Raw genomic sequence first — 13,116 nt, forward strand, 5'->3', positions numbered from 1 at the left:
AAATTTATACCAAGCAGTACAGGTGTACTGTTGAGGACCCAAGAGTAAAATCCAACTTTAGTGCAAGAGGGAAGAGCAGTCTGAATGAGAGGAAGAGGCCTATTTCTTTAGTAGTTCTTAAGAAAAATACATCACATGAAAATGTATCCTATTAGATTTATAGTAACCATTTTAATGATTCATTTAAGGGACAATAAAAGAGCCAATGTATCAAAAAAATGAAAAATTAATTGAAGATTGAATTCTAATAGTTGTAGTTTAGAAATAATAAATTTTGACATGAAGGACAGATTTAGATTACAAATACATTTTCTGTAGGTGAAGCGATGAAAGATTTTGTTTCACTCTTATGTATTCCAGTGAGAATATATTTAATAAGTTTATAATCCATCTTCTTCTAGAAATGTAATTTTATTGTTGTTCTGGTCTTTTAAGATTGATCACCATGTTGTGTTACAAGGAAGCCAGATTGATCAAATTAAAATGTTAATCTAAGGCACAAATGGAAAGCAGCAGCAATATCATACATTAGCTCTGCATATACAATGGATAATGGCAAAATAAGAAAAATTAGAAAATTGCATAGGTGACAGAATTACATAGTAAAAAAAAATTACCAGCACAGACTACTGACAGATTGTGGATGCATTCAATTGAAAGTGACCTTAAATATTAGCTCTTCAAAATGAAAATAATCAACTGTATATTAGAGCTGACAGCCCTGAATCTATATCAGATTTCTTGCTCTGTGTTAGGGTCCTGATCAGCTCAGGCTGTAACACAGAGCAGCTCCAAGGCTTCACTAAATGCTGATATTGGGAAATTTTCTGCCACAGCAAAATAGCTGGTAGCAACCAGGGAGAGGGTACAATTGGGTTATTCTGTCTGAGACAGCTTGCTCCCTTAGTATTTATGACACGGAGAGCTGTGTGAGTTCCTGTCAGCCCAAAGCACCCATGCCCAAAGTAAGAAATCATCATGGGTACAGGTTAATGCAGAGATTAAAACAAAAGGAGAATGAATTGCTCTGGCTTATTATAATACAGATCTGCCATTTACAGAATGTTACATGGAAACATTGAGGTCAGAACTGCTAAAATGAACTTTATCCTAAGTATCTAATTGGTGTTTGGCATATCCAATGTGTCACCACGAGTCACCCTTCTCCCACTGGGAAATGTGAACAGGTTCGCGAGGTCAGATGGATACTATGGATGAACTGTTTTAATTTTTAGCTTAGATACATGAAAGCTGCTGTTGTAAAATAAAGAACTCATTTGTGCATCAGACATTTGATTAAAAAGCCAGCAGCAGCAGCCTGTACCACTGACCTGGCATGCTGACACTCATTGAAGTTGTGCTCTTGGAACCTTGCACAGTGTGCTGGGAACGTTCAGCTGAGCTGATGTGACACGGATAACCACCTCCATCTATCATCTTCTCTTTTTTCCCCCGTTCAGTAAATACCTCTGCAAGACCTTTTACAAATTGCAATCTAGATTTAAATCTCTTTTTAGCAGTTTGCTTCAAATTTCATAGTAGTAACACAGCCCTGCAGCACTCTCCCTTGTTTCTGAGCTACTGCTGTCCTTCATTTAACTGAGAGGAAGAGGATTAAAGGAGAGCAAAAGAAAAAGCAAAGAAAACACCTTTGCCCCATTCTGATGTGTTAGATATGCAAGAAAAAAATCAGCTACATAGTTTAACTGGGAGAAAAAGCGGATTTGAACTCATCAGTTCATTAAAGATAGCATCTTTTCAATCAACGAAAAAGAACATCTTGGGCTTCCATCTCTTTTCTTTTTTCCACAGGGATCCTAATCATCTTTCAGTACCTTATCACTACTATGAACCTCTGGGACCAGACGAGTGCACAATGTACATTTCCCACGAGCGGGGCCGCAAGGGCAGCCACCACCGCTTCATCACCGAGAAGCGCGTCTTCGAGAACTGGGCACGGACATTCGACATCCACTTCTTCCAGCCAGACTGGAAACCCGAGCCGCTCGCTGGAACCCACCCCGCGCCCAAAGCGCTGGCCTGAGCGATGGCAGAGCCCCCCACAGTCACCCCCCAGAGCAGCCTTGCACCTTGTGCCCAGCACGGCAGCCTGGAGGAGAAGGGTAACAGGGTCTGCAGCTGGCGGCCACAGCAGCGGTCAGGAAGCTGGCATGGAGGAGCAGCACACACCAAGAGAACTTTCTGTTAAACTCTATGAACCCAGTCTGTCGCCTTTTGGGGCCATCTGACTTCTGTGTGTGTTCGTGATTCGTGAAACACAACCTGAGTGTCATTAAGGGATGGTTAATTCATTATGGCTTTTCTAAGTACGATGCCACTGAATTTTCATAGTGAAAACTTTCTGTATTTATTTAATGGAGGTTTTTATGCAACCTAGGCCAGTATTTTTCTAATTCACAGTTATGTGGTTGTTTATCTTTCATAATATTTTAAATCCAAAATTAATATTGCTGATGGTTTGAAAGGCCTAGATTTTTATTTATAAAACTTGTTTGAAATATATAATTCTATATAGCATGTAATTAATATCTGATCGGGAAATGTTGGATTTCTTCTAAGAATTTTGGGCTCTATTCCAGCCTAAAGCCTTTAACACCAAGAGTGGTCCCATGTGCAGATCCAACTCACTTTACATTCTGACATCTTATGTTAACACAAAAATGGTAGTGAAAATTCTGTTTGATATTAATGTGCATTTGCTGCTGTGCTATCAAGCTGCTGTTTTTTAAATGGGGGTGGGAGGAAGGAGGGCAAACAAAATTTATCCAAAAAAAGCCAATCCCCCCCACTGGCCATGGTAGCAGCTTCTCAGTGAAGGCAAGCTAAGGCTGGGGGGGTTGTGTTCTGTTTTGCCTCTTGTACTCCTACAAGAGGCTGCCAGCAACCCTCCTGAGGCAACAGACTACGAACCAGGCCACAGCTGCTCAACACAATGCGACCAAATTTCTGGAATGAAGAAGGTAAACTACTACAATACCAGTCATAGTAGCCAGAAAGATCACCTGCAAAAAATCTCTGCCTTCCACTGTAGCAAGATCATCACCGATCTCAGAGATTCTGGATCACACTGAAGCTGGGATGTAAAAAGCATTCCATGAGTACAAAATTGTCCTCCTGAAAGGAGTAAGGTTAAAGTCTGCTTTTTTTTCCATGAAGTACCTGTCTGTGCATAGTGAGTCCCTGCAAGACAAAGGGGAAGGACAATGCTCATGCTGTGTATGGAACCTCACAGTGGGAATTACTGGGTTACATGTGGCTTGTGAATAAAGAAGATTTCAGTTACAGTATTGCTTTTCTTTTTGCTTCACAAATACTAAATCTGCAATTTTTTCAAAGTAATCAGTAACTATTGCATGAAACATACCTCAGGTGATGAAAGGTGTCTCCTATTAGACAAGTGCAAAAGCTAGAACAAAGATACTACCTTTAAACACCTAAATCCAAGAAGCTGAACCTCAGAGGCGAGACACAGAACTGGGACCAAACACTTAAACCCCCTCATAACCCATGGTCTTCCTCTTTCCAAAACTGGATAGCAATAGCTGCAGCTGCCCCACAGATACCCTGATTCTCTGGGGACAAAGTGAACTGTCCTGACAGGGGCAAACTGGTGTCACCTCTGTAACACTGCCTGGATCTGAAGTGCAAGTCTCCGAGAGCCACTGTCCTGCTGCAGCCCTGCCCACTATCAAAAAGTAAGAATCTATAATGTATTTTGCCTTAAAAGCTTTATTTTGGTGTTCTTCCTGGTACACACTTCTCAGCTTTGAATGCCAAGTGCTTGTTACCTTTCTCTTGTCAGCTGGTGTTAAACTCTCCTTTCACTGATGGTGTTTTATTCCTTCCACTTGATTTCACTGCATTCTATAAAAAACAGAATGGATTTTGAACTAATGGCAGTTTGAACATCCCTTTCAACATGTGTACTGGGGTATGTATCCAGCATATATTGCTCCAGTTGATGAAATCTGTCAAACTGATTTACAGATAATTTCTAATGTGACTGCAAGACATGGTACAGATCACAGTAGGTCCTCTGATGCTATCGTCTCTGTTTTATTACTGATACAATAATAAAAAGATCTTGTCATTTTAAACTAGAGCTCTTAGTTTTTCCATCAGTCAAGGGCTGCAAGATGTGTATGTTATATGTTTAGCTATGTTATTGTTAAAATCAGATCATTTAAACATAAGAGTTCACTGGTCTACTTCTAGTATGCTGCAGAAACAGAGACTTGCCAGACCCCATTGTGCTCCACAGGCTCTTTCCCTGTCTACAAGACTGCTCAATGTCAACTAGATATGGGGAAGCATTAATATGAAGAAACATGGAATAAACTATAAGGACACTGAATCTCCTAACAGAGCCAAGCTAAGCATTGTAGTTCAATCTAAGTATGTAGTTAAGCATGTAGTGTGTAGCTGAGCATGTAGTTCATCCAAGTTCATCCAAGGAACTCATTCTTTGTCCAGTTTCCGTTAATAACTGTGTGTTCTTGCTGCCCTCATACACATATTTTAAACAAAACAAACCCAAACTCACTTTAGTCTCATCAATCTCCTGTGAAGTTTCAGCAAGGTCCCCCATCTAATTACAAAAAGTATGAAGGAGTATTTTCTAAGTTACACCTGTATATATAAAAAGAAATTTGATGAAGTCAAGGAGACAGCAAGTTTTAAATAGATCACACAGATTCACATGGAACATAAATTGAGTCCAAAAAGCACAAGTTATAAGACTGCAAAAGAAATGTAAATAACTATTGAAGCACTGCAATTTTAATTAACAAATCATTGATGTATTTCTCTATAAATGCACCATTTTTGAACTACAGAATCCTGCTGCATTTCAGCCTGATGTAAGGTTTTATGGCCTAGTTATAAACCAAACAGACTTATGACAGAAAATCATGTCAGCCTAGGGATAAGTAGTGCAGACTTGGCATTGCTGCCATTCTCTGCTTTATGCTGTCATCTCACACTCTTCACTATAATTTGATCAATTCATGATCTGCATTGCATCATTTCACATATTAAAAGCTGTTGCAAAACAGTGTTTACATACATCAGCATTTTCAAGATCTATGTTAGTTTAGTTCTGGACTCCTTGCATACCTTTAGGCTTTTACACTTGCGTTTGTCAGAGGAGATATTTTTCATCTTGAAGAACTGTAGCTCTAACGCCATGATACATGCAACTGGAATTGAGAATGATAAAGAAACATCTCTGCAACTAAGAACAAAAAAATATCACATCTGCTTTGTGATCTGTTGGCTCAATGGTGACAGCACTGTGGTACAAAGCAAAACCATGATGCATGTGGAGAAACCTTCCATCCAAAGTGTTAAAGACCTCAGAAAGTTAACACTTTATTCTTCATAAGGAAACTGAGGAAAGGGGAGGTTAAGAAACCGAGACCAAGTTACAGCCTTGGAACAAGATTTGGGAGAGTTTCAGGTCTGCTGACTGGCAGCCCTGGCTCCATCCAGCAGAACACACAGTGGTGCTGCCACATACATTCATACAGGGCAGTAAACTAATAAAATCCTGGAGCTGCTTACCTGGGACTTGTCCTGCTGTATTTTCTGGCAAACTTCAAAGGAAACTAAGTGATTTTTACTCAAAATACCTCTAAGGTTGCAAGGAAACAGTAAGATAAAAATAGCTGGAAAAGCATTGGGGAGTGGGGTGAGGGGAATCTAAACAGTTAGGAATAAAATGTGCCTTGTACTGTCTAGCTTTATTCCCCTGGAATATGAAGCTCAAACTTAGGCTGGAACTGACAGAGAGAATGTCCTGGCTCAATAGCAATGGCTGTCTTGCATAGATATCTTTGCAGCATTCTGTAAGTTGATCATAGGTGCCAAAAAACTCTTCGAAAAATGCTGATAATAATTTCTGTAATGAAAGTTAAATATTTTATCTGATGCAAGGAGGCACAATTTCTAATTCAATTTAAAAATATAGCTTAGGGATTAAAAAAATAATAAGCAGTTAAACAGTCAAAGAGTACTTGTAAGGCAGCAAAAGGAAAATCCTCACCCTATAGAACCTATCTGAACATAGGAAAATAAGGCTAAGATGATACAGCATCATCTTAAGGGTGCAAGCAGAATTCCATAGGAAAAATGTCACAATATATTTTTCTATATTTTTCTGTGCTATTTCCTTGGTTTCTACCATAGGCCATTTCTAGATGCAGGACACAGGACCTAGACTTTAAATAAAGCATTTAAATTAATAGATTAAAAAAATACGAAAAAATGTACCCAGTGAACATCACCTTGTACACTAAAGTCCAGTTCCAGCCTTGCCATACTCTGTAAGTGCCAGTCCCACCATGAGATCTAACACAGGAACTGCATTCTCACTACACTGAAAGCAATGCCAGAGCATCCAGCACGGATGGAGAGCAAGACTGGACCCTTTTAAGTAGACACAAAAATCATCTTAGTAATTTCGTTTCTGAGAACAAGTTTGTCTTCTTTAGGACATCTCTAGTGCTATTTAAATTTGCCAGTTTCTTTACACAGCCAGACAGGTGTGGAGATAACATAAGTAGTTTTTAGGACACCAGCTGCCTCCTGAAGTACAGGGAAGATAAATGGAGTCATTCATATTTAAGAAGGTATAAAGTTTTAGGACTTTGCTGACTTTGGCTGCCAGGTCAGTTGGAGCCTACCATGATCCAAACACACAGCATGGTGAGAGTCTGTTAACAGCCAAACAAAGGAAATTCTGAAGGGAACCACTTGGTATGACTTCGTTTAAGGCAAGATCTTAGGTTAGGTTTATGATTTAACACAAAGGCAAAAGAAGTGAACAGATTTATAGCCTATGAGGATATGCTTCCCCATTGCATCCTTGCTGCACACAAGGCCAAAACTGAAAGTGGTTACTGATATTCACTGGGACTGCCAGTTTGTGTTGGAGAAACATTCTCACGACACCATTATTATTTTTACAGCTATAAATAAAATAATGCAGTAAAAATAATTTTTGTGGCTGTACGTGTATAGATGTGCATTACATTAAACACTGAAAAGCTCTTCCTCATCACTCCACTGCAAATGATGTGCAGAGAAGGAGCAGGTTAAAGAAACTAGCAATAACAGCAAGTGCAGAAAGCCTTCTACATTTATATATAAAAATATAAATACAGGGACCACTCCAGAGAAGAGTGTGTAAAAAACTGCACAAAATACAAACATACATTGCAATGATACACTGATGACCCCATTTGATCCTAATTGCCATTCTATATGCATTATAAAGGGGACCCTAAAATCATCACAATTTGAGCCGTAATATTTTCAGGTACAAACTTAACCTGGACAGGAAAACTAGTACAGAAACAGTAATTTAATGAAAATCAAACATAATCTAATGTTCAGTGAGGCTCTTTGCTGGTAAATATCAAAGCATCTGACAAAGGAAATAAGTACCACTGTATTGGAGCTGGATATAAAGGACAGAGCCTAAGTTTAACATACTCACTACATGCACAGCCAGTGGGCCTAGTCAAACATTTAATACAAGAGCATTATTCCAGTGAGCCAGGCCAAGAAAGGAAATCTATTTGCTATTTCAGATTAGTCAGTTTTGTCACAGGGACTAGTATGACATGCCATGAATCTCCCAAACAGCTTGGTGGCCTGGTCTCTGCTGAGCTGTCACCAAAGCCATGTCAACAGCAGTGTGAAAAATGGCACTTCATGGTGAGGACCCCCTAGGCTGATCTTTCCCATTACATTGTCCAAACAGTTTGCGTCTTGTGAGGTTTGTTTTTTTCAAGGGATTGTTGTAAACAACGTCACCAAAATAATTTAGGCCAATACAATTTGCATGTCTATTAAGCCTGTTGGCCAAAGCAGCCAAACTGGCTCAGTATCAGCCAAGGCTTCACTGCTATTCTCACACAGACCTGAAAAGAAAGAAAGGAAAAAAAAGTTAAATCTATAATCTGCATGGGGAAGAAGACATGGCACAATCTAACATTAATAGATGTACATCCTTGAATGAAAACCTTAAACATTATCAATTTAATCATTGAATCAGGCAGAAATCCTCATTAGGGCAAAAAAAATAACTTGGTCTTAAAGAACTTGCAAGTGAATTGAATTCTAAGAAATTATGATTTCAGAGTATGTAATGCAGCCTATGCAAGTTTTCATTACAAAACACAGACACAATCAAGATACATTTCCTGAAAGCTTTTTAAAGTTCATAGAAAGAGGGAAAGCAGAAATAAATTAGAGTAATATAAACGTCTATGAGAAATTTTCTCAATTTTTTTAATTTGCCTTTCACCACTTAAGAAATACAAAAAGCTATTATGCTCATTATTGTACAGAGTTAAGAGTTGTTGTGGTACATGTAATTCTTTTGTGGAATACTTCTTCAGGACAGCTATTGGTATTGAACCCAAACTTTCTTCTCTGTCAGCTCCAGCCTGAGTTTGATATTCACATGGTTGAGAAGACACTTTCATTATATACACTGCTTTTTTCTGCAGTTCATAACTTTATGGATAGATTAGTCTCTTGGGTGAAATATTTTATGCTTGTCTCAATCCAAAGGTGAATTAGTCTGGGAGCATGAAAATTCTACCAGGTCACACAGAGCTCTGTAACACAGAGCTGAAGATCTGTACATCAGGACACAGAGCTTTCCTGTCACAACCCCTGTCCCATACTGTACCATTTACAAAGCTTGTCCTCTCTTCAAATACCTCAAACTCTCTGAAATGCACCATTCTCACTTTGTGGATTGCCTTCCACTTCATCTATTTTTATCAAGTCCAAATAATCCTGACCACATAAAAGCTTTTGACTTCACAATGCAAAGTACTGGATGAAATCTTTGCATTTACCAGAAACTAGCAGCATCTCATTTCCTCAGCTATACTGAATGGATAATTAGGGAAGCCTTCAGATCAGAAACTTCCTTTTTATTCCTTCCTTCTAAGCATCCATCAGAGAAGAGAAAGCAGCAGTTTTCTAACATCAAAAACCCCCTTAATGACATGCTGGCAGTATCAGGATTGCCAGGGCTGCAGACTTCTGCCCTGCCTCAGCTGGTCCTTCCAGTCCCTCTCACAGGAGAACAGAGCAATACCTCCCTGTTCTTATCACTGCACAAATCCTCTCCACCCAGGATAAATTCACAGCTGAACCCAGCCTTAGCCCCTTTGCAAATCACTGATTTAGTGCAACTGAGCCCTGCTCCAGCATGCAATGACGCTCCTCTGAAGGCAGATTGGACCACAAGTTCCAGTATATTCTGTGCATGTGGTAGCTGAGAATAAAAATCCCTGACTCCTGAAACAAGAGACAGAAATGGGCTCAATATGCAGACACTCAGCAAGAGAATTAGACCCAGATTACATTGGCTTTTCTATAATCCAAAACAGATACCAGCTTTCAGGAGGAAAAAGCAATCAAAAGGAAAAGGCCCTCCACCCTCTAGAAGAGACACACCATCACCAATGATGTTTGTACAGATACCTGTGAACAGCCTCTGGTATTTGCTTATGCCAAGAGAACAGCATTTCATCATAACAGCCATTAACATGAAAACACTCAGCTGGCATAAACCAAGAAACACTGATTGTCTACGCCCTGCTCAGGTTTCTTTCTCCACTCATTTTTTGTAGGAACCTCACTTTTCAGTCTGTGACAGAAGCACAGCTTAGTCACACATTGTGTCAGCCTTTGGGCTTGGTCACAGGCACTCCAGGGGACAGGAGAGCACCTGGATGTGACTACAACCCTACTGGGCACCTACTTTTTCTTAATTCAGTAATAAAAATGCATTTTAAGATGTGATCCTGAAAGAGAGCTGAAAAAGTGAAATGACCAACATCTATTTTTTCTGAACAATATCTTAAAACCCCATTGCAGGACCTGTCAATGCAGTTGCACAGTACAGGGTGCAGACAGGAATACACTGAGTTTTGCAGACATGGTTCACAGATTTATCCAAGCAGAGTCACAAAATGGTGAAATTCAATTCTGTTCAAAAGGTTCCCATGCAAAGAAGCATCAAGAAACTGCCATGTGGCTTGTCTTCTGGATTCCATTAAAAAGATCATCTGTGCACCTTGGAGGAAGCATCTATACTGCAAAGCACACTTGGCCTGCAGAACACAAATGGTTTGTGACTGAGGGTGACATGGCTGGCTCCCAGAGCCCACATTCTAAACTGAGCTTGAAGGCCTCCCTGGGAAAATGGAAAGATTACTAACTTTAAATAAAAAATAAATATACAACACACATTTACAGACAACTCTGTGACATTCCTGTACTTGCTTTCAGACTGTAAATGTTCAAGGAATAAAAACTATCACAGCATAGGAAACACTGTCTCATAGGTGTAGCATAGGCAACTTCATGGTGTCTCAGAATGATCCATTTCAACTCCTCACTTCTTTGCATACAAAAAATGTTAAAAATGCCTGAAGCATAGTTTGCTGCATTCCAGTCAAACTGTTGTTCTCACTTCAATTTAATCACCTTCACATGCATACTTACTGAGTGTCTCTATTCATAAATTGCATTTTAATAACCCACCTAATTGCCTCCTTTTCCCTAAGCAGATAAGCTTTTAAAAAGACAGAATCTTTGGTATCTTCTGCTACTGGCAAAATTCAGCTGAGTTCTGTAGATATTTCTATCACTTCCTGCAAAAGGTGGCTGAAAGAGGGAAAGAGAAAAATTGAATAAGGCCTGAGGAATCCAAATAAGTGTAACTGCAACTGAACCAAGGCACAAAGCTCTGTCAACTTCACTTTATACACTTTTTAAAGTATGGCAAAACTTGCCTATAAAATAGATATTTGATTGAAATATTTACAACAATTGAAAAATAGTTGGATTAGGAAAGGAAAGCTAAGCAAATCCTCTGTGGAATTCTGTAGGATTAATTTCTATTCTGCATCTACACATTTCTACACAGTCTGTGCACAGCAGATTTTACTTGATTGTTGTATTAGAAATTGCTGAGGGGGAAAAAAAGGCTGATTTTATAAAAAGTCACCATTATATCAGATTTTGGATATGAGGTCATTGCTTTTGAAGGACATTATCCAAGAAAACAACCCCCAAACCAAACACACTGTGAGTAAGTCCAGACATCCAGCACCAGGAATGCTACTCAGACCTATCCCACAGAGTGTTTCTCTTTCCCATAAATTGCATTGTTGTTGGCAGGGAGGATCTGTGCACCAGTTACATAAAAGCTTCTGATCAGCACACTGGAAAGACATGTCCAGTATTATCTACCCCACAATATCAGTTTACAGAACTACAGGGACAGTAGGAACGCTTTCGTTTTAATCCCTACTCCTGGGCATTAAGCCTCTGCTACTGAAAACAATTCCAGCTCTTCACCAAGAAATGCCACGAAGAGGTGGAGTAGGCAAATATTTACCTTCCCATAATGGATCATTTTGTACCTTCAAGCCTAGTAAATCTTTGGACATAAAATCCCAAGGCTTTAGTTCTCGAGCTGCACCACCCTGCTGCTTTCCCTGTTCTCTGGAAGCCTCAGTGGCTCCTCCACAGCCCTCCCAGGCTCTGACACCTCCTCTCACCTGAGGCTGGGATGCCACAACCATGCTGCAAGAGAAAAGGGACAAAAATATTTATGCACTCAGATTTATATGTGCAATAGGAAATGCTCAGAACCATATTCTAAGAAAAATATACCGACTCTGATATTATGTGTGATTATAAATAATTCCTAATAACTTCTAGAGATATGTGTCTAGTACTTACACCGTGGCTGCATCAGGTAAGCTTTATTTTGATTAAGGTAGAGAACAAGTTCCAAAAGCACAGGGCAAAAGCTTCTCCTCGCTGACAGATGCGTTTCTACACAGGCACAGATTTGCTCTTCTCTTTACAAATATCACTATATTATACAGACAAACCCTTTTAGCATACATTCATCAGTAAATGTCCAGGAAGAACAAATCAATATGCCAAACCAGAATTTATAAAACAAAAGCAACAAAGCACATTTTCTAAGGGCTCAGAAACTACAGAATACAATGGTACAATTTATAATGTTTTTCATCCTGATGCCAGAATTGATTTTCTTCGGTGCAAGAATCCAGTACACTGAAAATTCTGAAAGCATTCAAGTCCATATTGTATGCAGTGAAAATACAACACCTATGAAGGGTTTCTAATGGACATGGTGAAGTCCTTTCATGTTTTTTGGCCGCCTTTTTAAGTAGGTTCAGCAAGGTCATAATTTTCTTTTCACTTTTACTAACTCGTAAAATTCTAGACTCAAAACTGCCTAAGGTGAAAGGACTGATCTAAGGGTTGCATTTGACAGGGAAGAAAAAAGAATAAGAAAAAAGAAATCAATATATTTCAGAGTATTTTTATTTTTGTGAAGAAAGAAGAAACATGCCATACTAAAGTCTGCAAAGTGGGTCAGGTTTTTATTGACAAAACGACATCTTAAATAACATTCTCCACAATGTCCAGTTCTTTAGTAATAGGTGACTTCTTCTAAGATGTACTTCAAAGAATTTGCCCATTTACAATCCAGAAGCAATCACAGAAATCCTGTTACTGGGTTTAGGTCCTGCCTTTTTTAAAGTTTAACCAGAAAGAAAATATGCTCAGAAAACCATTAAAATATGTTTAAATCAAGATAAAGTGAAATAACAGTAACATTAAAACCATTCGTTAGAATCTTTCCAGAAAAAGGGTCAGAAGAGATGGCTTCAAAAGAACCTTTAGAAGTGAGATGTAAACAGTGTTTCAACAGAACCATAATCCACATGCAGAGAACACAGGTGGCACCCACGAACCCAAAGTAGCAGCCAATGCAAGTATCTTGTTTGCTCCAGTTCAGAAGACATGTTTCATGTGCTTGATTCCATATGTTTTGAAGAAAACCATGATGATCAGTGCCCAGAGCCCTAAAATAAATCCTCCAGGAGGATGCCAATCCTTTTGTTTTGGTTTCTGGAAAAAAAGAAAAAACAAAAAGAGAATAAAAAATTGTACTTAGTTCACACAAAAAGCAGTTCACTGTGTTTATCAAGTGCAAAAAAAATCCTTGTAGTAGAACAA

General features: G+C 39.0%; 2 protein-coding genes across 3 annotated transcripts in view; one reads left to right on the plus strand and one right to left on the minus strand.

Annotated features, from left to right (window-relative positions):
• Positions 1 to 4,118, plus strand: part of ST6GALNAC5 (ST6 N-acetylgalactosaminide alpha-2,6-sialyltransferase 5) — a 70,303-nt gene extending 66,185 nt beyond the window's left edge. The window contains exon 5 of the mRNA XM_014872212.2: positions 1,813 to 4,118. Coding sequence (XP_014727698.2) covers positions 1,813 to 2,044 — 232 coding nt within the window. The 3' untranslated portion in view covers positions 2,045 to 4,118. The remainder of the gene's footprint in view (positions 1 to 1,812) is intronic.
• An 8,281-nt stretch (positions 4,119 to 12,399) lies between these two features.
• PIGK (phosphatidylinositol glycan anchor biosynthesis class K) overlaps positions 12,400 to 13,116 on the minus strand; it is a 62,476-nt gene continuing 61,759 nt past the window's right edge. For both annotated transcript variants that reach the window (XM_088169820.1, XM_014872153.2), the window contains exon 11: positions 12,400 to 13,008. In XM_088169820.1, the coding sequence (XP_088025946.1) occupies positions 12,892 to 13,008 (117 nt within the window). In that variant the 3' untranslated portion in view covers positions 12,400 to 12,891. The remainder of the gene's footprint in view (positions 13,009 to 13,116) is intronic.

Source organism: Sturnus vulgaris, chromosome 9 (genome assembly GCF_052056855.1).
Source record: "Sturnus vulgaris isolate bStuVul1 chromosome 9, bStuVul1.hap1, whole genome shotgun sequence".
Classification (NCBI taxonomy): domain Eukaryota; kingdom Metazoa; phylum Chordata; class Aves; order Passeriformes; family Sturnidae; genus Sturnus; species Sturnus vulgaris.